The sequence below is a fragment of the Neofelis nebulosa genome, chromosome 17 (assembly GCF_028018385.1).
Source record: "Neofelis nebulosa isolate mNeoNeb1 chromosome 17, mNeoNeb1.pri, whole genome shotgun sequence".
NCBI classification, from domain to species: Eukaryota; Metazoa; Chordata; class Mammalia; order Carnivora; family Felidae; genus Neofelis; species Neofelis nebulosa.
In genome coordinates, this window is record NC_080798.1 from 48896887 (window position 1) to 48923028 (window position 26142).

Here is a 26142-nt window from a genome sequence, read left to right on the forward strand (position 1 = left end):
ATCCTGACATGTGAGGCTCCTTCGCGTCATAGCCACAAAACTCAATCTAAAACATCCCAGGGAAGGTTGTTTGTGAGACGTTCTGCAGATTCTCATGTCGCCACATCAGGTTTCACTTAGCAACATCTGCATGGCTGGCTCCCTGGCCGCCCACCCCACCAGCCCGGTTTTGTATACAGAGCGCTCCCGAAAGCATCTGTCTGCCCCACGGCCAGCCAGCAGTCACGTGAACTTCCTGCCAGAGCCCACTTCTCCAGACTTCAAACCAGAAATTCGAGGCGGGCGGCATTCAGCTGAGGGGCTAGTCCTTGGCAGGATCGGGGAATGGAAACCCTGCTCTCCTTGGCCCCTCGAAGAGTGTGACTCTCCTGAGACCCAAGGCCAGGTCGTTCCCAGCCACCCCCCTTCCTGGGCCCCAGCTCACACCCCATTTTGGTGGGCCTGGAAGACTGCGTTCGTCAATGCCACCCGAGCAAAAGCGTCCCAGGCCTGGCGTCCCAGCACCTCCCCCAAGCACAGTGTTGGAGGGCCTGCCCGGAATCAGGTGCTGGGGTCCTGTCCAGGCTCTGCCCCTTCCTAAAGGAAGCCCTGAGCCCAGGGTTCCACTCTGAAAGAGCACCCGGCCCTGGGGCCCCACTCTGCAGGAGAGCCCGGCAGAGCTGGCTTTTATCAGAGCTATTGAGAAAAGAAGCCGATTCCCTGCCCAGCTGTCGAGAGTGAGGTGATGGAGGGCCGGAGGTAGACAGAAATGGCCAGCGAGGCACTTTGCACTCCCACGGGGAGAAACAGGCTGCAGTTGGGCAGAAATTCGTTCCATTGAGAGAGGCCCATCATCCATGTAGTCACACTCCCGGCATGAGTTTGCTGACTCGCCGCCCCACCTCCTCTTCCCCCTGCAGCCCTGCCTGAGAACATCTCTCAGGTTCTGACTCAGGCCAGCCGGGCCTGAGGGGCTGGTTAGTCAGAAAAGTGGTGGGCCGGTGGGAAACGGAGGCAGGAGGAGACCAAGTAGGTCCTCACCCTGTCCTCGGTGAGCACTAAGCTGCTCCCCGTCCCTGACCAGCCCACTCAGGAAGGGCTGCCTCTCCTGCCCGGACCTGCCATTTCTATACAGTTGGGCCAGGATTGCAGTGAGCTTTCTGAGGCTCCCAGCCCAGTCCTGCAGAGGCTCCTCCTCGAGAGAGTCCATTCTGGTGTGGGAGCCTGAGGAACAAAATTCCCTACCCCAACAGCTGCAGGCCCCAGCAGGCCGGGCCCCAGTAGCTCCCTGACACTCCCATAAGCCTGGTCTGGGTCGCAGGCAGGCTCCCGGCCCCCCACTCAGTTTGCTCTTTGTAGCCTTTAAACAGTTGGGAGCGCTGGGAGGGCTGAGCTGTGGAAGTTTTCCCAGCAACCACTACTGTGAGAATGTGAGTCACTTGCCGTGGCTTCTCCCAGATGTCACTCTGCCCTCCTCCTCCCTCCCACTAAGGGCCTCAGCGCCAGGGGCCGCGTGCAGGCCTGGACATCGAGAGTTGATTGTGTGGCCCAGAGGGGGCTTTGGCTGAGAAGACCAGGAATGTGTTCAGAGCAGCCCCAAGCCTTTCCTTCTGCTGTCTTAGGCCAGCCATCAGCGGAGAGACGGACAGATCTGCCTCCCCGAATGTGGGGCCAGGGATGGGGGAGTCACAGACAATCATACCCTCTTCTCCTCACAGCCTCCCTGCCTCCCAGCAGAGCACTGTGAACGTGTCCCAGATCTGAAATCTCTTCACTCAGAGACTTTCCAGACTGTCCCCCAGCCCTCAGTCATCCATTCCAAGACCCAGAGAATGGGAACAGGTTGCCCCTTGCAGTGCTCTGTCGGAGTCATGGCGTGTTTGCAAATAGCAGCAGCCCCCGTTCATTGGGCACAGGCTGTGTGGCAGGCCCCGGTCCCAGTACATTCAATGTGTTGTCTCATTTAATAAGGGCTCTTATTGGCGGTGCCTGGCTGACTCAGTTGGTGGAGCATGCAACTCTTGATCTCAGGGTAGTGAGTTCAAGCCCCACCTTGGGCATAAGGATTACTTAGTAAAAAATTAAATAAATAAATAAATAAATAAATAAATAAATAAATTTTTTTTGGCTGAAGGAATAGGGGCTCTTAATGCCCCCACTTTATAGATGAAGAAACCGAGGCTTAGGATAAGAGACTTCCCCCAACCTGTGCCGCTAGTAAGCGGTGGACATCTGATCTGAACCGGGTCTAATGGATTCCCAAGCCTTGCTCTAAAACACTATGCTTGATGTTTCCGCCTGCCCGAGATACCGGGCCCCTTGGAAATGGAGACTGTAGCCCCGCATCAGGGAGTATTTATGATCACTCCCTGTTTGGTTCCCTCTGTCTTTTGGAACCCAAATGGTCCTAAGCCTGGAAATGATGTAGGTTGGAGGTTACGTATACAGAAACAAGCCGACAGGGATACAGGGAGCCATCACAAATGAGCACCCAGGAGAAGGTTCCAGTCCACACACACCGCCAGTGTTGGGGGTATGCAGCCAGGCCACCGTGGGCAGTGTGGGGACAGGGAGGAGGTACTTTAACAGCTGTATCTGCAGCCACCTCTTCAGAGATCAGCCCCAGCTGGGCCCAGGGTAACTCAATCTGTAAGAATGTGACACTTGATTCTGCAAACAGCCCCACTGGGCCAGGGAGCAGAGACTGTTTGCCATTCCAGAGTCACTCAGGACCTCCCAGGCCAGGCTGTTCCGGGCAGGGACCCAGAGCAACACACTGCAAACATCAAGTTCAGTGAGGCCTGCCCTTGAACTGGCCTTCTTACTCCAGGCTCGCCCCTTGCACGCAGTTCAAGGGGGCTGTGTAGAGGTTCTCAGGAGAGAGGACAGTAGTTTGAAGGCGTGACTCCTGGTAAGGAATGCTCACAGATTGATTCACAGCTGGGAGAAGTGAAACAAAAAGGCACCTTTTCCAGTTCCCAGCCACTTCCCCACCAGGAGCACTCAAGGACGTAAGGAAAGTCTGAGTTGAGCAAAAAACTACTGAAAGGAGGGTTTTACTGCTTCTTCTGACCACTGGCATCTAATGAAGTCAGCCCCTGGGGCTCCCATGTAGGGCTTGCTTCTGGTACTGTGGATGGTTCCACACATTCATGTTTTGTGCTTGGGGCTGATGCTTCTGGGAGGAGATGCCCCTGACACAGCCAGGCTCGGTTCCCTGTTTTATGCAGGCGTGTGGCCACCCTCTCCCTGGTCTGGGGAGGAAGTCAGGGCCTTAGAGCCAAAGAGAGGCCAGCCTGGAAAGTGATGGCCCCGATGTCTCTGTCGGCCACTCTGCTTCCCCCAGTGTCGTCCCTGAGTTCCCAGAGGGCGGCGGCCAGGTGCTTTCTCCAGACAGTATCATTGTCTCTGTGTCCTCAGTATTGGCAGGGTCTTAGCTCCGTTCTTCTGCCTCCTGCTTCCTAACTCACTAACCCCAAACCTCCCCAAGCACCAGGAGTGGGCGGCCTGTGTAGCTGTTGGGAACATGGGCCCTGAAGACCAGCTGCCTGGGCTCAGAGACCACCACTCACCGGCTCTGTGTCTTTGGCTAATCCTCAGCCTAATTCACAGCTTCTCCACATATATGATGAGAATAATAATAGCACATGTTTTCAAGTATTGATTTGAGGATTAAATTAGATACTGTGTGTAAAGGTTTTAGATATGCGTGGCACATAGTAAGTCCTCAGTAAATGGTAACTGCTGGTTGGCTCTTAAGATGCCATGTTGGGGAGATGTTGGTCAAAGGGTACAAACTTCCCGTTAGAGGTTAATAAGTTCTGGGCATCTAACATAAAAGCAGTGATTATAATTAGTAAGACTATACTTAAAAAGACTATACTTGGAAAATGCTAAGAGAGTAGATTGTAAATGTTCTCACCACAAAAAACAATGGACAGATGAACAAAGAAAAAACAAATGAAGGTATTGGCTAACTCCACAGCTCAATGGTAATCATTTTGCAATGTATACATGTATAAAAACAATACATTGTGCACCTTAAACTTATATAATGTTATACATTAATGTTACCTCAATAAAGCTAGACAAAAATACAATATAAAAAAAATAAAGCGCCTGGGTGGCTCGGTCAGTCAAGCATCCAACTCTCTTGATTTCAGCTCAGGTCATGATCTCACAGTTTGTGAGATCAAGCCCTGCATTGGGCTCTGCACTGATAGCAAGGAGCCTGCTTGGGGTGCTCTCTTTCCTCTTTCTCTGCCTCTCTCTCTCTCTCTCTCTCTCTCTCTCTCTCTCAAATAAACCTTAAAAAAAAAAAACAAAGCATCTAAAAAAGAAAGCCGATATCATGTTATACTGGGACAGTTGGAGATCCATCTACATGCAAAAGAATTCAGACTCCTTCTTCACACCACATACAAAAATTAAAATAGAGACCTAAATGTAAGAGCTATGTTTTTGAAAAAACAACTTTTAGAAAGAAGCATATCAGTAAATCTTTATGACCTTCCCCTCCACTAGGATGGCTATAATCAAAAGACAGGTAATAACAAGTGTTGGCAAGGATGTGGGAAAATTGGAACCTCACGCCCTGCTGGTGGGAATGCAAAACGGTGCAGCACTGTGGAGAGCAGTCGGGCAGTTCCTTAGAACTTACACATAGAGGCACCATAGGATTCAGAAATTCCACTCGTGGGTATATAGCCAAAAGAAATGAAAACCTGTACACACAAAAACTTATACATGAATGTTCATAGCAGCATTATTCTCTCTGTTTTTAATTAAGTAAGCTCTACACCCAATGTAGGACTTGAAGTCATGACCCCAAGATCAAGAGTCTCATGCTCTACTGACCGAGCCGACCAGGTGTCCTGCAGCATTATTCTTAATAGCTAAAAAGTGGAAGCAACCAAACGTCCAGCAACTGATGAATGGATAAAATGTGGTATATCCATACAATGGCAGATTGTTCAGCCACAAAAAATGAATACAGAGTGGACACAGACTACAACATGGGTGAACCTTAATTAACTATTATGCCAAGTGGAAGAAGCCACATACTATATGATTCCTTTGATACAAAATGTCCAGAATAGGCAAGTCCATTGAGACAGAAAGTAGATTAATGATTGGCAGTAGCTGGTGGAGGGAAGAATGGGGAGTGACAGCTAGTGGGTGCGAGATTTCTTTTTGGGGTGATGAAAATGTTTTGGAATTAGTGGTGATCAATGCGCAATTTTATGAATATACTGGAGACCACTGAATTGTACACTTTACAAGGATGAGCTTTATGATGTGTGGATTGTATCTGTTAAGCTGGTGTGTGTGTCTGTGTGTCTGTGTTTAAATGCCCTGTTAGTGCCTTGGGCAGGGGGGATGAGGATTCCTACTGTCTCTAACACCTCTTCCCAGTAGTGTTGTTACAAAAGAAAGACGAGGAAATCCCATAGCTGTATGAATATACTACACGGGGATCAGCCAGGCATTCCATCAGCCCTGCTCTTACCCTTCCATGCCGGATACCTTGCGGAGGGGAGCTGGGCTGGGCTGGATCTGGGAGAGGGGCTGAATCTGGCCCTTAGTGTATTTTCAGCTGGGATACATATCAGAGGGATACCCCGAATGTGCTTCTGGTTCTGAAGACAACTCTGCTCTTTGAAAGTCTTTAGACTTTAAGAGTACTAGTCTAAATGAGCGTCTTGGCCCAAAGAAGAAAAATGACAGATTTGAAAACACTGAGTGAAGATTGAAGCCCTTGGTAACATTTTGTCAGTGTGTGCTGTCTTCGATCCATCAGGTGCGCGCATCGTATACCTTTTCGTGAGCACTGTTGGGAAAGGAGTGTGAGTTTTGTTGACTTTTGGTGTCGTGTGCCTCTTTCACCCCTTTTTTCTCTTTCGCTTGTCATGTGTCCTTAATGAGCCAAAATGAAGCCCAGGTGTGTTTTATTTACTGAAATAATAGGTACAGGTTTGTTTTCTAAGAAAAAAAAAAAAAAAAAAAACTCCTAGCACACATACCAGTGGATCTTACAGATAGAAGGTGTTCAGTAAGTAATTGGGGGTTGGCTGGAGAGGTGGACAGGTAAATGGGTATTTGTGCAGTAAGCAAAGTTGTATTTGCTTATACATACTTGTATAGCCCTTGCCTTTTTGCCATTAACCCGAGGACTTTGATTAAAGATTTTTCCATCACCTTGTTACACACAGACCCCACCACCGCCTTTTTTGGCATTTACAATTGTTTATGATCTGTGGGGGTCCCGTCACCCTGTGGACACATAGAGTAAATCCCGGCTCTGCCCCTTTCTCTGCAGGTACCAAAGGCTTAGAATGTTCTCCTTCCACCCCTACCATGAACTCCTACTTTTATAAGTTCATGATCAACCTTCTCAAGAGGTTCAGCAGCGAACGCAAGCTCCTGGAGGTCCGAGGTGCTTTCATCATCAGGTTAGGCTCTGTGTGCCTTCTCTTCCTCACACAGCCACGGTTTTTCATGTCACACCCTTGCAAGAGGGCGGAGCAAGCATTTTCTCTTTCACTTCTCTTCCCTCCTTTTCCTTTGCGTTTGTTCTTGAAGAAACAAGCCTCCCTCACACCGGGTGGCTGGTGCTGCCAACACGAGACAGGTCAATGTCGCCGTTTCTCACCCAAATGAGGTTTTCACTTATTGGGACGCTTTTCCCCTGAGGTTAAATGTCCTCTCATTAAGCGCCCTTGTTTGGAGTCTTTGGGGGAGAAAGTAGGTGAGCCAGATGGAACATGAAACGGGGCTGTACTCAGGTGCCCAGCTGCCAGCATGGGGTTTGGCCAGGCAGAACTGGGTTCTTGAGTCGTGCGAGCCTTGTCCTGGACAGTCCTTCCTAGACCTCTAGAACTCCCAGCAGCAGCAGCATGACTGAGTCTGGCCCTTGGCCTCCCCATCGGCTCCAAGGAGCCAGGTCACCAGAAGAGCGACTGTCAGGTCACCAAAATCTAGGTGGGGCACGAATTTCTCCAGGCTTCCCAACAAAGCCAGGCGGAATGGTTTTCTGGAGTAGTCTCAGTGGCCTCAGATGCTCTACGACTGTAGTTCTCAGCCCTGGCTGGCTGCCTGTTAAGTCACCAAAGGGTCTCATCCTGACCCATGAAATAAGCAGCTGGGGTGCTGGGTACTGAAGCTGTCCAGGATGCTCAGGAAACTGAACCAGTGTGGTCCATGGAGTCGGGAAGGCGCCTGAGGCCACCTGCGGGCTCCAGGGGCTGAAGGGGGATTGCCAGCAGAGGGTCCAGCCTGAACAGAGCCCTCAAATCAAAAAGCGTGGAGAGTTCATCTTGCTGTGATCCAGAGGGCAAGGGGGAGAGGGGCCCAGCCTTGCTGGACACACCATGGGTTGGGGACCTCACCCAGAGGCTGGGGGGTAGGGGGAGCCACTGAAAGGGCTGGGATTAGGGGGACAGTGTGACCAGATTTGTGTTTCAGGGGTGGGTGGAGAGAGCAAGGCGGATGTTCAGGAGACCAGATGGGAGGCTGTTGTCCAAGTGGGAGATGGTGACTGCTTGGTAGAGGGATGGGAAGAAGCAGCGACATTCTGTAATTCGTAAGAAGTATCATTAGTGACCGATTACCTGAGGGCCTGAGGAGACAGGGTGTTGGGAATGACACCCAGGACTCTGGTGTGAGCACGGAGTGGCTGGTAGTGGCAGTCCCTGAGAGGGGAGCTCTGGAGGACGAGCAGGGAGGAAGGAGGGTCCCGTGTTTGAGTTTAAATTGCTTTGGTGACATCAAAGGAGGATGAAGAAGCAGGTTGCTATACCTGACTCTCAAAAGAGGGACCTATGGCCAAGATACAAATCCAGAAGTTGATAACATGGTCATTCATTCATTCACTCACAAGATATTTACTGAATACTGACTCTGCAGAGTACCACCCTAGATGGTTCCGTCCTTGTGGGGCTTTCCTTCTTAGGGAATAAGAACGGTCAGTGGTAAGAGGGGCAGAGGCGGAAGGGAAAGGGCCTGAGGCCACTGAGCCCTAGGGAGCTCCAGTGTGTAATGGTTGGGGAGAGAAGGAGAAGCCAGGAGAGGAGGCTGAGAAGAAGGACCTGAGAGGTGGGAAGAAGTGAAAGGGGGTGGCAGGAGGCACTGAGGGGAGATGAGGCCCCACAGGGGTCTGCCAGGAGCCTGCCCAGCCACCAGGAAAGCTGAGGGAGGGAAATGCGAGGAGCAGGCCCCTGGCCACTTCATTCCACACTGCCTGCCAAGGCCCTAGCTCGAGGGCTGAGGGTGATTTGAGGGCACGAGGCAAAAGACTGAGCTGCAGGAGGGGGCAGGCCTGCCTGGCCAGAAGGACCAACAGCAGGACCATAAAGTTTCTGCCCGTTGGGAGGAAGGGGCTTCTGATGGTCCAGACCACCAAAAGGTATCCCCGTGGTAGTGGAAGTCTGTCACTGCCCTCGTGCTTTTCTGAGGTCGTATAGAGCAGGGTTTTTCAAGCTCAGCGCCGTTGGCATTGGGGGCTGTCCTGCTGTGGGATCTAGGGCAGCACCCCCCGCCCCTGCCCACTCATGTCCGCAGCACCCCCGCCCTCCCAGCTGGAATGATCAGAAATGTTTCCAGACATTGCCAGGTGCCCCTTGGGTAACAAAATCATCCCAGGTGAGAACCACAGTTACAGAGGGACAGATTGGATTCTTATCCTGATTGGCCAGAAGAAGATTTGCACAGCTTTTCTTCACATCGAGTTGGACAGTCAGTGGGATTGAAGTGGAGATTAGAAGTGGTACAGGAGACCCCCCACCAGGAAAGCGATGGTCTAGCCCCACAGGAGTGACAGTTTACTTTATGTGGTTTTCCAAATTACAGACGTGTCAGTTCTCTTGATGAGCCCTCCTTGCCTGGAAGCCTTTCAAGAACCAGCAGAGAGAGAGGCCTTTGAAGAAGGCAATTGTAACTAGCCTCCCCCTGGAGAACTGGACTGTAATGGGTTTTTCCATCCTCTACCAGCCTCACACACTCCATCAGGGGCTCGGAGAGAAGGAGCTCAGAGCAGTAAGCAGCATCCCCAGACGGCACCAGGCAGAAGTGTGGGCACCGTGGGCACACGTGCGTGTTCTCCCCACCCGCTCGGGAGCCCTAGGCTCTGAGAAGCTGGTGACCTGGTGGCCAACACCATGTTCCACTTACAGCCGCTAGGGTAGTGAGGCCTCACTTGCTTTGTCTAGTGTCTCCCTAGCAGCCTGGGCTGATGGGAATCCTCATTTTGTAGAAGGGAACTGAGGAAGCCACATGCCTGCCAGGCTTGGTGGGAGCCACGTTGCAGACCTTTGCTCTCCGCTAATTCTGCACCCACCACTTTATCCCTTCTGTGAGAGAGTGCAGGGCCAGGTACCTTGAGGGGCCCTGTACAGCCTGTGGGCTGGGACCACCTGGAGCCCAGCTCCTTAGAGGGTCCTCTGGGCCTGTGGGCTCTCCTTCCTCATCCTCCTGAGGGCTTAGTGTGTCCAGCCTGGCTGTCTGTTCCGGGGCTCACACCCCTCGTGGACCCCACCAGGGCTTCACTGGGCACCGAGCCTGGCCCCAGGCCGTGCCTCACTGCTACACCACACAGCCTGAGGTCTTCTAGCCCTTGGCACTAGCACAGGAACCCAGTGGGCTGGGATGGAGGGATCCTTATGGCTGGGCCCCTCACACTTATCCCTCCCAGTCCTTTGCTTCGTTTGTCCAGCCTGCCATCCCCCCAGAAGCAGCACCAGCACCTGCTTCCTCTGGGTAGTGCCAGCTCTCTGGACCTGCTGCCTGCTAAGCCTGCCGGCCAGGCCACCACTGACCAGCCCGGGCCACAGTCCCAGCCCCCCAGCCCAGGTTCTCAGGGTGCACACGGCACGCATCAGACATAGAGGAGGGCTTGAAGACATGTGCTGTCCTCCTCCTTCCTGTGATCAGACAGGGAGTGAGAGCCTTCAGCGAAGGTTGCTGGGGACCAGCTGTCGGGAGCGTCAGCCTGCCTGTCTACTTCTCGTTTCATTTCCTTATTTTTTGCTGACGGCTTTAAAGAGGAGCATAATGATGGTCCATGCAGACTGCTGAGATGAAGCCACAGGCCTGATAAGAAACACACAATGATTTAACCCTTTCCTTCAGGTGTTAGGCAAAGAGAGAAAGAGACTCTTCTGGCGGACAAGTTGAAAGCCATTGTTTGTGCAGTAGCGCATTTAGCTCAGGGAGCAGGAGTGCTTGCTGTCCGTAGGACAGAAGCACCCAGAGCTGTTGAAGACAGACATCTGGTGGGCATCTTGTTGTCGAGGAAGATGCGTGATTTCCCTCGGGACCCTGGAGTGTTTCCTCTCCCGCCGTGGCTTTCCCAGGCTGTACCTGCCCAAGGGGGTGGGGGTGGGCCCCTGAACTCCCGCCGGGCCCCTGAGCAAGTTGGACATCCTCTGTGTCCATGTGGCCTTGTTATCTGGTGGACATAACATTTTAGACACGTGTTGAACTTGGGGGAGCCAGTGGCTCCAAAGCCTCATCTCAGCTAGACTCGCTGAGACCTGCTCTGGGCCCAGGCCCTTCTCGTAGCTGCAGGAGTTGAAAGGAGGGAAGAGGGCACATGGGGCGAGGGTGCCAGAGGGTTCTGGGCATCCCCCAGCCCACACCTGTCCCCCATCCCTGGACTTCACAGAAATGGGGCAGATGGGCCTCCCACAGGTCCTCGGGAGTCAGGTAGAGACTGGAACTTCTGGAGTCAAAGAGACTTGGGTTCGAGTCCCAGTTCCTCCAGTCTGGGGCTGTGTGACCTATTTCTACAGTGCCTGCCTTGCCGTTTTGCGGACAGGGTGACACGAGACCATGCGTGCTACGCCTCTCAGCACAACCTGATAAACGGGGGCTCTTGTTCCTCCTCGTGACACAGCCTCTGCCTCCCATGGTGGTCTGGGAGAACGGGAAATCAGACCCCAGAGAGGGTGAAATAATGGAACCTTCTGTGCCGAGAGCTGGCCCTGGCACGCCAGGCCTAGGGCCCCGGCACCACGAGCACCCACCAGCAGCCCGGCCCCGGTCCCGTTAAAACAACTCTGCCCCAAGTAGGTGTTCGTGTACATTTCCCTCCTCCGGCCTCTTCCCACCCCCCAAGCCGCCGCAGCAGAACAAGCGCAGGGCTTGTTTTCCCATGAACCGCGCCACTTATACTCAGTAGAAAAGGAGAGGAGGGAGAAAACGCAGCCCCTTTGATAAACTGTGATATGAACTGCAGCAGAATCCAACAGCTGTGATCTTTACAAGGCCTGCTTCTGTGCTGGGAAGTGAGCGAGTCTCAGGACGCTCCACTCTGCCGGCCAAGATGGCCCTCTGGCCAGCCGTCTTTTGGCTTAACCAACTGTGCTTCCCCCCTCCTCTTCCTCCCTGCCGCCTCACAGAGAGGACTTGACAGAGAATGCTTGCTTTTTAACAAGTGCCTGCTGGGAACTCAAAGGCTCCAACCCCAACCAGCCCAGCTGATGGTGGATGAGGTCCTGAGCACCCTTCCTGGGGAGACGGGTGCCCCTAAGATGAGACATTTGAAGGGGATGGACCAGGGGCCCAAGTGGGAGGCAGGAAGCGGTCATGAGTCTTCTTCCATGAGACCCTAACCCAGAGAAGCCCTGAGATAAGGCTTCTAGTTCATTCTGGCCTTCCTCTCACCTCTCCAGTTCAGCAAGCACAGTCCCTAAGATGTACCCCAGCTAATCCTGCCCTTGCCCTACCCTCCCTCCTCCAGGTTCACATAAGAGCCCTGTGTTTGTGGGCAGGGGCAGGGGGAAGATTGGCCACTGAGATGGGTGGTGGGAACCCAGGGCCTAGGAAGCCACTGGAGACTGGACTTGTTTTTAATTGCATCAGGGAAGGGCCTCAAGAGAAGAAGCTTTGTTTCATGCTGTAATTGGGAAATTCCACTTTGCTGTCCTCGTGTGGTCCACCAGTGAGACGGGCCCTGGGCTGGAGCCACATCACCAACGTGGCTGGGGCAGCCCACATGGGCTCACCCTCCCCACCCAGCTCACCTTCTCACTCTCTGTGTCCTCCCAAGCCTTCCCAGCCTCTGGAGCTCCTTGGCATCGGGCAACCCCCTTAACCATCTTCCTACGTGCCACTTGACGTGCCAGGGGGCATTGGCCAGGCCCTCCAGAGCCCATTGTGCCGATGCTAATGAAAGAAGAATCTGGGTAAAGTGGCAAGCCCCAGATCCTTGGTTCACATGGCATGTTAGGAAAGCACACTTTGCCTCTGGCCCCTAGCCCGTGGGAGAGCGCTTCTGTGAGGCCCGCTCGCTTTCTTCCACTCTCCCCTTTAATGGAATGCACTCCTTTGCTCCAAATAAAAAGAAATCGCCTTGACAAACCTGTGCCAACCTAAGTCTGTCTGCTGGAAGGGACCCTGATGTACCTACCCAGAATGCAGGTGGAATCTGATCTTTTATTAGTTTGAAGCCATATTGATTAGGTCCCCAGCCGAGAGGAAGGAGGCAGGACGTTGAACAGGGCTGGAAGAATTCTTCCAAGGAATTTCTTCCCTCTCAGAGCTTCTTTTCTTGCTGACCTTAAGTGAGCCTGCCCAGCTCCTGTGTAAATCTTCCAGAGGTTTCCACAGTCATTCTTCCCTAGAGACCAGGGGGCTGGGGTGCTTTTGTTGAGACAGAGGATAGCGAAGGGAGTGTGTGGCAGAAGCTGTATTGCACACCCAGCTCTTGGCTTTGATCTAACTGGAGACAGCTGAGAGAACGTGACTGGCAGGGAAGCACAATCTGACATGCCAGAGTTGGAGAGGAAAAAAGTCCGCCCTCAGAGGTAAAATCCAAAGATGTCTTTGGGAAGGGCAAAATTCAGGCAGTCCAGAGAGCCCAACCTGGTCTATTTCCACTGTCTCCTAACCCGTGGAAAGTGCTGCATCCCAGCACCTCACAGAACCATGTGTGACCCGGGGTTGCCCTGGAGGGCTGGGGACCTGGAGGCCGGCCAGTGGCTTTGCTCTGCCTCCTCCGGGCAGTCTCCACACTGTTCCTGTCAGGCCCACTGCCACACACACTGGTGCTCCCTGTAAGAAGTATGTATTTTCTTCTGGAAAATGGAAACCACATGTGGTGGGCCTCGTTAGGCCAGGCTGGGATTAATTAGGTCCTACTGGGAGTGGTGGGGGAGGAGAGGAAGTGCTGGCCAGAGGGAGCCCTGCTCAGTGTGAGCTGAGGCCTAGGGAGCTTCACAGGAAGTGTCTCCATGTTTCAAGGGTCCACTTGCTTTAGCAGAGCTTGTGGGAAGTTAGAGGTGAACTTGGCAGGGGGAGGCCATGTGACCCAAGCAGCCCTCCTCCCACGGAGCCAGCCATTCACCTTGCATCTAGAATCACCCGTAAAGGGGTTGAGGACTCAGGAACAGACTAGTGGGAAAGCTCATTCTGTGCCCATCACACGGCAATACCTTGGACTCCTCATTGTGTGGGTGCTGGCACTTGCTGGGTTCTTCCCAGCCTCAGATTAAAAGCACTTTCTTAGGGGCGCCTGGGTGGCTCAGTCAGTTGGGCGGCCGACTTCGGCTCGGGTCATGATCTCGCGGTCCGTGAGATCCAGCCCCGCATCGGGCTCCGTGCTGACAGCTCACAACCTGGAGCCTGTTTCAGATTCTGTGTCTCCCTCTCTCTGACCCTCCCCCGTTCATGCTCTGTCTCTGTCTCAAAAATAAGTAAAACATTAAAAAAAAAAAAAATTTAAAAGCACTTTCTTGGGGCACCTGGGTGGCTCAGTCAGTTGAGCATTCAACTCTTTTGTTTGTTTGTTTGTTTTTATTTATTTTTGAGAAAGAAAGAATGAGAGCGGGGCAGGGGCAGAGAGAGGGAGACACAGAATCTGAACCAGGCTCCAGGCTCTGAGCTGTCAGCACAGAGACCGACGCAGGACTTGAACTCAAACCATGAGATCATGATCTGAGTTGAAGTCGGACACTTAACCGACTGAGCCACCCAGGCGCCCAAGCACGCGACTCTTGATTTCAGCTCAGGTCATGATCCCAGGGTTGTGGGATCAAGCCCCGTGTCGGGCTCTGCGTTGAGCATGAAACTTGCTTAAGATTTTCTCTCTCTCTCTCCCTCCCCCTCAAATAAAAATTTTAATTAAAATTAAAAACCACCTTCTTGTAGTCTACACACCTGAGAAGCACCAGGTTCCCAGTCCATGGCTCAGGCAGCCAGCCAGGCTGGGGGGTGACTGTCAAGAACTGTTGTCAGTGGCTGAGAACTTGATAATGAATTTCCTTCTGAAGCTTGAGAGGTTGTTTCCGAATGGAATCGGCAGTACTCTCTGGATCTGTTTATACTTTACCTAAGGATGCCAGGAAAGTAACAAAGTTTTGACCTTGGTAAGTCAGACAGCTTAGTTAATTAGCAAGTAGCTGATGGGTACGATAATGTCACATCTTAACAAAATAGTGGCAGGAATTGGCCCCTAGGAGTCCTTTCCATCCTCCTGCCTCCTTCCACCAGGGCTGCATCTGAGCCAGGACAGACAAAGGGGTGTCCTTGGTTTTGAAAGCGCTTCTGAACTCTTTCTTGAGCAGCAGTTCTTGAGTGTGTCCTATTCATTCTTTGTAGAATGCTTCTCAGGAAGCTCTTTCCTTTATCCTGGTATCATATCAGCTCGGGTTTCCTCCGGGGTCTCTGTGTGGGTCCTCCCCTCTCTCGCCACAAGCGGTTTCCTTCAGCAGGTAGCCATGAAGAACACACACACACACACCCTGTCCCTCTGTTCAGTAAAATACACGGAAGGTTTGTCTCGTGGGCAGTTTGTGAAAGGCCACCCAGACTAGCTGCACTTCCACATGGAAGGAGAGTTCCTGTCTCTTAGCACGTTCAGTGGTTCCACCTCGGGAGACCCTGGCCTGGGAGAAACTTGGCACTAAATTCAGCCTCAGAAGGTGAGCACAAGCCCATGTGAAGTACATACAGTCCACAGGGACGTGTGCTTTGTAACCCAGGCTGTCATAGCCACTAAAGAGGTTCTTAGGATCTGAAGTGGATAATGGCACTTCCTTTAAAAGTTTGCAGCTTCCAGGGCGCCTGGGTGGCTCAGTCTGTTGAGCATCCGACTCTTGATTTCAGCTCAGCTCACGATCCCAGGGTCATGGGATTGAGCCCTACATCGGGCTCCACGTTGAACATGGAGCTTGCTTGAGATCTCTCCCTCTCTCCCTCTGCCCCTCTCCCCACTTGCATGTGCTCGCTCTCTCACTCTCTCTCTCTCTCAAATAAAAATTTTTTTAAAAAGTTTGCAGCTTCAACTCCCAGGAACACCCTCACCCCAAGTCCTGGGACATGCACCATGGGGCTGCTGTGTAGCCATTCGGAGACCCCAGAGCTGAGTGTCTTGGCTGTCTTCCAGGTTGGGTGGTGGAGGCCATTTGGGAAAACTGCCCACTTTCCAGTCTCGACTCTGCTTTTCCTCAGCCCTCAGTGGAATGAAGCTGTGCTCTGTCGTGACGTCTCCCTTTCCCCCAGCGTTGTTAACCCACAGAAAATCCCCCACTGGGACCCCTCCTGATGTGGCCTCTGTGTCCTCTGCCAGGGCTCTCATCTGGCTCGCTGGCATCTCCCATGCAGAAGTGAAACGCCAAGTAAATCTGCATGTCCTTTCCTGTCTTCCTTCTGGGCCCCAGCCCTCCAGACTCCTGCTCGTCCATTATCCTGGCCTACTTCCGGTCTATATTTAGATGACATAATCTCATTGGAACTGCCTGGCACTTGGACAGTGAGTGTCTTTCTGGGCCTAAATCTCCGTTTTGACTTGCTCAAGGGGATGTGTCTCACCCCCTCCTTCCTCCAAGATTACTTGTTCTACCTTCTGGTTCGTCACAGCTGCTTGCACCGTCCCCAGGCCTCTCTCTCTCAAACTCAGCTGGGATGGATTTCAGGTGCACTCCAGAGTCTTTTCTCCAGGCCCCTGCTGAGCGTCCCGTAATGTTTTGAGCCATGCCCCTCTGTCCCCTCAGAAGCTTCTTTCCGGTGTGCTCAGTTTTGCATCTTTCTCCACTTCCTTAGAAAGGGCATCACGTGCCCCAGCTCTGGTTCTCACACAGGACAGGCTTCCTGAACTTGGGGACATCTGAACCTCCTTGTTTGGCTCCCCCAAAGAGCTGCTGCCTTGGCCTGTAATGGCACTCCCGCGTCCATTTCACCCTCAGCCTTGTCGTCAGTAAACTCACGCCACAGATGGGCACAGCTATCTGCAGGTCCAGTCCCTTCCTCATGAAGGAAGAACAACCCTTCACGTGGCTTCAGAGGAGAACATGTCTCGGAAACTGCTCTGTCGCCAGGAGTTCTGTCTTCTGCTTTTTCTACTTGTTTTGCCATCTCTTTGGCAAAACCCTCTTCCTTTTTTTTTTTTTTTTTTTTTGTAGTTTTTATAAAGTTTATTTAGCTTTGAGAGAGAGCTTGTGCACACGGGGCAGAGAGAGAGGGAGACAGAAAATCCCAAGCAGCACACTGCCAGCACAGAGCCCCACGCAGGGCTTGACCTCAAAAACTGTGAGATCGTGACCTGAACCACAATCAAGAGTGGGGTGCCCAATCGACTGAGCCACCCAGGTGCCCCCTCTGATGCCTTGTTTAATGTAAATTTTTCATTGTAGAACAACATACTATCTCAAAGTGCACAAATTACAGGTGTACTACCACTCAGTTAATTTTCGCTAATTGTCTACACCCATGTAATGAGAATTCAGGTCAAGAAGTAGCGCCTTTCTGGCACCCAGAGGTCCCTTTCGTGTCTCCTCTCGGTTACGGCCCCTCTCCCTCTCCCCAGAGTAGCCGCTGTCCTGACTTCTCACACCATAGGGTCGTTTTACCTGGTTTTGAACTTGATAGAAGTGGAATCACACAACTTGTACTCTTACGAAGGGTGGCTTCTTCTGACCCACTTTGTGTTTGTGACATTCTTCTGTGTTAGATGTGCAGTAGTTCACGTTTCTGGAGAGTATGCCACGATTCACTTACCCATTCTGTTACTGATGGGCACTTGGATTATTTTCAGTCTGGTAGTGTTACGTGAACATATGGGTACATTTCTCGTAGTTAGATACATACCTAAGAACTGCTGGTTCAGAGCCCATACACGTTTAGCTTTAGTAGATGTTTCTGAGGTGGCCGCATCAGTTACCGCTCAGCCGTGTATGAGAGCCTGGGTGGCCCGCCTCCTCACCGACACTTGGTCTGGTCGGTCTTCGCTGTTAGCCATTCTGGTAGGTGTGCGGTGGCCTCACCTGTGGTTTTAATCTGCGTTTCCCTGAAGACTAGTGAAGAACTTCTCATCACTAATTGGTCTTTTGGGTTTCCCCTTTTGCAATGAGCCTGTTCGAGTCCTTTCCCCATTGGGTTTTTGGTGCTTTTCTTATTGATTTGTAAAAGTTCTTCATATATTCTGGAGTCAAGTCTTTCTCAGTGTATACACTACAGTTGTCTTCCCCTGCTCCGTGGCATGCCTTTTGTTCTTTTAATAGAGTTTCATGAAAAATAGAAGTTTTTTAATGTCGTTCAGGGGATCAGTTTTTCTTCACAGTTGGCATCTTTTTTGTTTTGTGGTGCTTTTTTAGGGGATTAGGAGCTCATAAAAACTAACCATGAAGCTGCCTGTTTCTGGTTGATGTTTGTTAAGCATTCCCAGTGAGCTGGAATAAAAGCCACCTAAAACCCAAGGTATCATTTCTTAGCTCCGGACGGGGTCTTGGAGCCCACCTAGTCCAGCCTGCTTGTGTTTTGTCAAAACAGAGATTCCTGACCACCCTCCCTCCTGCCACCCAGCTGGATCCCAGGGGCTTCTGGCACAGCCAGGCCAGCTGCAGCCCGGAGTCAGGAAGCACTCACCTAGCTCAGCACCCTGAGGGGCAGGAGGCAGGAACCCAGGTCACAGGCACCAAAACGAGCAAGGGTGTGTGTGACCAGACAGAGGCGGAGAGCAGCAAGGTCCAGGAACTCGGCGTTTCCCTGTGGTGCTGTCTCTCGTCTCGGCCTTGTTGTCTTGGTCTCTTCAAGTGGTAGAGTCGTGGCCAGCATGTCCCTGCCGGTTATGCTTAGGGGAGGGAGCTCGCATGGGCTCACGCAGGGGCAGGAGCCCACCCTGCTGGGGCAGCCGTGGCAGGCACTGAGAGAGGGAAGGATTCGCTGCCCAGTGGCAACCACAGGGGCCAGCCACGCGTCTGCTCTCCTGAGCAGTTTTCTTACGTAGAAAATGAAGACGCAGATCATCGTCATCTGCTAATCCTCGGGAGGATTTAATGACATACCAAGAAAGTGTCTAGAAGAGCGTCTAGGCCCCCAGCAGCTGTGTGGTAAGTGCCAGCAGCACCTGTGATGGTGACTGTGAGCAGTAGCATCTGCCCTCTCTTGGCGCGGTCAAGACACAAAACCCAAGACGTGAGTGGGGCGGTGGTTGCAGAGCCAGGCCTGGCACCCGTTCGCCCCCTTTCCAGCCCCTGGCTCCCTCTGATCCAGCACACTGCCACTCCGTCCGTGTTCTGAGGTTGACCGTCACTTTCTCCTGTTTTCCAAGGAAGAGTAAGAGAGACAGTCGTTGAACAAACCAACACTGCACCCCAGACGTCCTCTCTTCCTCTGCCCCTGACCTGGACCTTGCCCTGTTCAGAGCTGCCCGGTCAGGACTTGACTGCGTGTGACAGAAAACCAGCTCTCGCTCTATATTGAAAAACAGGAAGGTAGCAGTGTGCATTCAGGGACAAGGATTGGTTCATGTGTGACAAGAGCCCTCCTCGTCCTCAAGACTCATACCTTCTCACCTCCGTAGCTGGCTCTTCTTCCTCCTCTTTCAACCCATCCTGGGCAGGCCATCCAGCCTGTGGCAAGATGGCCACCAGCAGCTCTCGACTTACTCCTGTCCCTCGGTGCCCCAGCCTTTAGCCGCAGTCCTAGGCTTGAGTCTCAAGGACCTGTCACTGTGGACAGAGAAGGCCTGTGCCCTGATTGTCCAGGACAGGATCGTGTGCCCACCCTCGGACTCAGGAGGAAGAGCAGTTGTTCATGGGAACCAGACCCCCAGACTGTGGATGAGGGAGGTGGACTCAACCGGTGTCCACCCTGTGGTCTAGGTCTAAATGTTGCCTGAAGGAGGATATGAAGCAGAGCCCACCGTGAGGGGTGGCACTGTGTAGTGACCAGCGACCCTCCCAGAGTCCACCACGGGGGCAGGTGGAGAATGGAATTCAGCCTCCAGCTGATCCCTCCTCTGTGGCTTCCTTCCTTTTGCAACACTGCACCTAGAGGCTGTGTGCTGTGTTGCTGGGTGTGGACTTGGTGGTTAGACACAGGGTCACTTAGCGCATCTCCCAGAATGATAGCTCCGGGCTGTGATTGAAGAGAGACGAGGAGAGTCTTGGTCTGGATTTTAGACTCAATTTGGAGTGTCCAGAAGAGACCTTCAGGGTCAGCTGAATTCTTTCACGCATGAGGAAGCTGAGGCTCTAATTTTTCCAGTAACTATTTACCACGTGCTGCCTTTGTGGCACAGCCTGGGCTGGGCAGACCCAAGCCCATCCACCACAGTCTGCAGACAGGGACTCAGGTGGAACAGAAGCATCGCAGGGGGGAAAGCTCGGGCTAGCCAGGTGGGGGCAGGCGTCAAAGATTCACTCTCCACCAGGTCCTTTCTGTGACTGTTCCTGGAGCACCTGCCGTGTGCCGGGCTCCATGCCAGCCCTGTACACACACGAGACTGAGAGCCCGTTCCTCCCTTCACCAAGGGGGCAGTCTAGTGACACGGGCAGACAGGTGACGAGTGACCAAGAAATGTGTGCCCTGGTGTTGGGATTCAATCTCTGGAAGAAACAGTGAGGTTGTAAGGGCTGGTCCTCAGGTTCAGGCTTGTGTTGAGGGGGGTACCCCACAGCTTCTGCGGAGCCAGGAAGCTGTGACCTGGATCCGATATTTTCTCGGAGCATAAAAGTGCCCTAGTTTTCCCTCTCCTCAGGCTCCGCTGAAGCTACGCCAAGAATTGGCTTTTAAAGGCTGCCTGAAATGTGGTTTGCAGCCAAAAATCTATAGAGCCGGTGCATTTGTGACCTTGTTGAAAATGCTTACCGAGGAAAATCAGGAGGGTAGGATTTGGGAATTTTTTTTTTTCCTTTTTAAAATTAAAAAAAAAAGAAAATCCATTTGGCCCTCCTCATCCTATCCCTTTCTCTCTTGGCACATGTTCTCCCCAGAATGCCCGAGTCCTCCAGCCGCACAGGGCTCATCCTTTCCATTTGTCCATACCTCCCCCACCTCCAATCCCTCTCCATCCCCCCACCCCCCATGCTTCAGGAATGAAAAATATCAAGTGGGTTAAAATAAGGAGCCTGGGTATAGCCCTGGAAATTAGGCCACAGCTGTCAGGCCAGGCAAGAGTCCTCTCTCTGAGAATGGAAGTGCCTGGAGCAAGCGCCCGGCCCCTCCCCTGTGAGGTTGGATAAGAGTCTCTTCCCCAGCTCAGGCCCCCCCCTCCCCAGGGGGTGGCCAGGAAATGCCATTTGTCATTGAGCGGACCAGTCTTAGTGCCCACTGGCGGGGACACCGCAGTGGGCAGAACTAGTCCCTGTCCTCCCAGGGATAGTCACAAACACAAGCAGCGACGGTGGTCTGTGGGAACAGCTGGGGTGGGGGTGGTGCCCAGCCCCGATGGAGGAGTCTGGGAAAGCTTCTGGAAAGAGGTGCTGTCTAACTGAGCCGTGGAAGATAAGTGAGGACTAGCTGGGGGTGGGGGTGGGGAGGAGAAGGTGTTTCTGATGTAGCAAGCAGTCTGCTCAGAAGTGCAGTGGCCAGTGCCCTGACATCCCAGGGAGTGTGTGGCTGTGACCAGGCCCCCGGCTGCCTCACGAGCAGGCCTGAGGTACCCACTGAGCCACTGAAGGGCCTGAGCAGGTTCAGAAAACTCTCTCCACCTGCTATGAGTGTGCACAAGACCCTGAGAGGAGAAACCACTGATACGGGGCCACCCCTAGTCTTTGGGATGGCACTGAAGGTGGCTGGCCTCCAGAGCCCAGCGCCCTTCCAGTGAATGGAAGGGAAGTGGGGCCCAGGGCTCACAGGATGCAGGAGGATAGTGACGAATGTGCTATAGTTGTGACCTTATGGTCTCTCCCTGACCATTAGCCTCATAAAACACCAAAGGCTAGTTAAGGAGTGGCTCAGGAAGCTTGCTTGACAAGGGATCTGGCTGCTCCATCATTCTAGAAGACGGTGCTGCCAGGACCAGCACTTTGAGCAGATAATCTGGACTAAACTTAAAACTTTGCCGGCACCCCAGACATCCCTGCCCCAACTTGTTTGACTCTTCAGGAGACACTACCTTCAGCCAGTTAATTCCAGGCGCCTGTGAATTGAGCCAACTTGCTTTGTCCGGTTATTTCTCTGGAGAAGAGTCAGCTCTTTCCTTCCTCCCACGTGAGCTGAGCCCCTCCTTTGAGCCGTTTCCTGAAGGAGACCCCCTGCCCACCTCTGTCAGTAGCCCCTGGCCCAAACAGTTGGCCGGTTCCTAGCATTACCTCACTTCCTTCCTGCCCTTGAAGCCTGAGCGGCCACCTGGGTCCAATTCTTTCTGCTTCTCCCAGCCCCCCAGTAGCATGTAATTGGTTTCTTAGATCTTCAGCTGTGCACCCCTTCTGTGCGTATTTCCCGGTCCCTTGACCCTCCGCAGGAAAACCCATGATCTTACTGCCATGGGGACCCCGAGGTGAGGGGCCGTGAAGAACTGGCTGCTCCATTATTTCCCCGTCCCTGCTGTCCCCCCTGCTGTCCCTCTGCTCTCTCTCGTGCCAGTAGTGCCTGAGATAGCAGTGGTGCGTGCTGCCACTTTCTGCCCCCGGCCCCCCACTGCAGCCCAAGGTCACACTTTCCCCAGGATGGGGCTCTGGGACTGGTGTGACTGAGCAGCTGCCCGGTGAGATCTGCCCCCGGCTTGGTTTCTGTGATGAGTGTCTGTAATTACGGTTCTCAGAAGGTCGCAGCTTCCATTGCATTTCTGCGGTGTTTGGAGAAAATGTCAAGCCTCTCCACATGTTCCGTCTTCCCAAACCAGCACAATGGCAGGGCAGAAGGGGAGGGGGGAGGCCCGGAGGAAGGAGGGCAGGAAGGACAGACCCCGGCAAGGGCCCACGGCGCAGTCCCACAGCCGTGCCGTTCCCCAAGGGCCGGGAGCCCTGCCAGGGAGGACACCTCCCTGAGAGGTCACCATCTGAGTCCTCCTGCTGCGACAGCCCCCCTGCTACTCCCAGTCCACCCTCGCCCTCAGCCTTGACTTGGTTCTGCCCGACTGCTCAGAAGGGGTATCTGGAAGGGCAGCCCCAGACCTTCTGTCCTTCTTCTGGAAGAGGTGGTTGTGTGAGGCCATAGCGACGCTGTCAGCAACAGCCCAGAGGGTGGCCTTGCTGTCCACAGCTTTGGGCCCGTGTGGACTCAGGTCTCACCCTGTGCGTCTGCTCACACCCACCACACCGGGCTCTGTGGGTGCAGGGCAGCCCTCCTGCTCTGATTGAAGGCAGGGGCTTCATCTCCATTGAGAAGACTTTCCTCTTCTCGTGATTCTCTTTCAGGAGAAGGCCTCCCCGTAGTAGGCACTCCTGCCTCAGAGCGGAGCCTGGCCGGTTCTCCTGCTCGTATTATGCTAATCACTCCTTGCAAACAGGCAGACTTTGTAGGAGGTTTGCCTGGTTTCAGATGAAACCTACGCTTTTGAAGCAAAGAGCCACAGTAGCTAAAAATACCATCTCCCGGCTGTTGATCCTCTCATTTGTAAAATGCATGTTTCCATTGTTAAATCTGCAAATCTGCAGCAGCCCCCACCCGGGAGAGAGACTCTGCCGTCTCCGCTGGAGGCCTGGGGCGTGAACACCCTCTGAGGAGGCGCCCCTTCCTGGCACCCTTCTCCCTTTCTCTGCCCCTGAGACTGTCCATGATGGAGTCCAGACGATCCCCAAATGTATAGGATTCTAATGTCTTTTTTTTAATTTTTTTTATTTTTTTGTTTTTAATGTTTATTTATTTTTGAGACAGAGACAGAGCATGAGAGCATGAACGGGGAAGGGTCAGAGAGAGAGGGAGACACAGAATCCGAAGCAGGCTCCAGGCTCTGAGCTGTCAGCACAGGGCCCGATGTGGGGCTCGAACCCACGGGCCATGAGATCATGACCTGAGCTGAAGTCAGACGCCCAACCAACTGAGCCGCCCAGGCGCCCCTAGGATTCTAATGTCTTTATCTATCATTAAAAAAAAAAAAAAAAAAAATCTAAGCCATACAAGATAAAAACCAAAACGGTGCAGAAGATACAGCATAATATGTAAAAGACCCTCCACCACGTCCTCCTCCTCCTCCAGGAGTAGACTCTGTTTTAGTTTCAAGGAATTACTTCCAAAACTTTGTCTTTGCATTTGTAAATACACAGCTCGGCTAAGTTTGGTTTTAGTCGTGGTCATGGCTTTCCAGCAGTGGATTCGGGACTCAGGATCGCCCTGCAGCCTGCCTCGTTTTCACTCACGCAGGCATCATTCAGCAGAACGCACCTCCCTCAGGACCCTGAGCTCGCTTGCTCACTGCACTCTAAGCTCTAAGCCAAAGCAGAGTGGCTTGAGGTCACCCTCCCTTATGAAGGTCACCACGCTGCCGTGTTCAACTCCATCATATAGTTCCCTGTGTGAGGTGGCCCGGTCTCTGCTCCGTGGCAGTGGTGGGTGCCAGGGGAGGGCAGGATGGCTGTTCCCTAGCAGGCCCCTTGCCTGGCCCAGCTCTGCCGAGGGGAACCTGGTCTGTGATCGGGCCCTGGGACTCCAGATGCCTGCAGACACTTTCCCCAGAGGGACTTCCACGGACCACTCCCACCAGGGACCCTTTCTTGCTTTTGTGCATTTAATCTGGTGCAGATTTCCTGGACTGGAAAGGAACATTGGGATGAAAAGCCCATTTCATGCATCTTAAAACTCCCTGAAAATGACTGATCACGAGAGGAATTTTTTCAGCCTCCTGGCAGGGGGTGGAGGAGCGTACGAATAAGAGACACCCCCCCGCTTGATCTGGCCACAAAGAACTGAAGGAGTCCGTCCTTGCCGTCTTTATCCGGTCACTTCTGCTGTGGCCCTTCCTTCCTCCCAGCCCTTTCACTCTGATCTTTTTACCATTTTCCAAGAGACCCAGCAGTCAGGCTGCTGTGATATTTGCTCTTTGTTACCAGCAGTGGGTATTAGTGTTTCACTTCCCGTTCTGTTTCTGACGTTTATCTCCGTGCCCTTTAAGTGAGTACTTGTAAAGAGCTACAGAGAGCAATCTCACTTTATAATATTTCATAAAACCCCCAAGACCAAAGATTTGAAGGCCAGAAAGGCACGTTTGGCCTGTGCCCAGTGCAGCGGCTGGTGAGCTGAGTTTCCTCCCCCGGGGCATCCGAGGCTGGAGGGACACACCAGCGCGTGACTGCCAAGGGACTGCAGCCTGAGGCGAGGGTGGCAGCACAGATTTGGCCTGACACTTGCCCTCCTTTTCCTTCCGTTGGACAGAGCACGTTGGGGCTGCGCACAGCTAGCGGGGCCCCTCAGGTGGAGACCAGCAGGGAAATAGCAGAAGGCCAGGCAGAAACTTCAGAAGGCCAGGACCGGGCTCTGGGGAGGTGAGGGTATGTCATGAGAAGGACAGCAGCCGGGGCCTCACACCCAAAGTTCCAAGGCTGCGCATCCTTTGGGGCTGCTAGTAAAATCTCCGCATTTCTCCCAGCCAGTGGCACCACTGAGCTTATGGCAGTGGCTCTGGGGAAGCCGTTTGGGGGCCGGGGTTCTCAGTTCCGACTGTGAAGCCTGTTAAGAATATAGATCGCTACTCCCTGGGGTGGGCCTGAGCGTGGTCTTAGTATCCCATATGGTCTTCAGGTGACTCCCAATATATAGCCAGGTTGATGGGTCTCTTGGTAGGATGTTGTTCCTTGCTTGGAGGGCCTTTCCAGTTCTGACCAGTAACTGTATGACCTTGTGGGTGGGCGAGGACACTGATGGGCCATGGGGTCGTGGCTCCCCTCTGAGAAGTGTGGAGCCCCAGGGCAGAGAAGTGAGGCTGCCGCCAGAAAGCAAGATGGCACCCCCTGGTTGGAGCCATTCAGCCCTTAAAGTTACCACAGGAACGTGAGCTGGAGGTGGGTCACTGTGATTACCCAGGACCCACAACCACAAGGACAGCCAGCCCATTTGGATGAGGAATTTGGGGAGGGAGGCGCTCTGGCCTCAGTGCAGTGACCACGTGAACAGCCGGCTTCTGGGCTCGAGTCGGTTGCAGGGCTTTAAGGTTAGAAGGGCAGAGTTGTAGGGAGGCCTCGATGTGTGGGCTCAGTGCCAGGCAAGGTGGAAGGGAGACCCCACCATCTGTAAATGTTTGTGGTCATACAAGTAGCAGTGGGGAGTGATCCATTGGCCTGGAACAGAGGACTAGTTTGGGAATAGTGGGATGAAGTAATGGAAAATGTGGACGGATCAACTTGCTAACAGGTAATGTTTGGAACAAGGGGAGACCCCAAGCCATTCCCAAGTATGATGGGACAGTCCTGCCCGGGCTCCTCTGGCTCCTGGCGCTTCCGTTACTTGCTTGCCTTATTCCTCAGAAGGTCACACCAGTGGTTTGAAGAGGGAAATGGCGGAGATGTGGGGGGCCTTTCCCTCACCTGTCCTAAGACTCTCTGTGTCTCTGCTTGTCTATTCTACCTGGTGAATGTGTCCCAAGCTATCAGGTAAAGGGATGTCTTTGCGCTGGACATTGGAGTCATGAGGAATTAGAGCTCTCCGTCAGGCGGAAAGAAGGGCTGGGCCAGGGAGGGGAGGCCTGTGTCCTGTAGGTGACACACGGCATGGGAATGTTTGGCAGAAGAGAACATGAACTCCAGGTCAGGGACTCTGCTCCACTACGGGCCTGGAAGCGTGGCCAGTGCTTGGCTTCACTTGGTTCCTCTGTCCCATGAGCACATGATCCCTGAGGACCTCCGTGCACCTGGCTGGAAGTTGGCAGGGGCCTGGATGGGCAGGCACATCTGGGGCCTGAAGCCCATTTGCCAGGCTGTCTGCGTGTTGGCCTTAGGGCAGCGTGAGGCCACTTCACAGGCAGGGAGGCTGAGCATGTCCTTGGGAGGAAATCCTGCTTGGGAAGGGTAG

General features: G+C 53.2%; 1 protein-coding gene across 2 annotated transcripts in view; it reads left to right on the plus strand.

Moving 5' to 3' along the window:
- VAC14 (VAC14 component of PIKFYVE complex) overlaps positions 1-26142 on the plus strand; it is a 102960-nt gene that overhangs the window by 56262 nt on the left and 20556 nt on the right. For both annotated transcript variants that reach the window (XM_058708543.1, XM_058708545.1), the window contains exon 14: positions 6299-6431. In XM_058708543.1, the coding sequence (XP_058564526.1) occupies positions 6299-6431 (133 nt within the window). The remainder of the gene's footprint in view (positions 1-6298; positions 6432-26142) is intronic.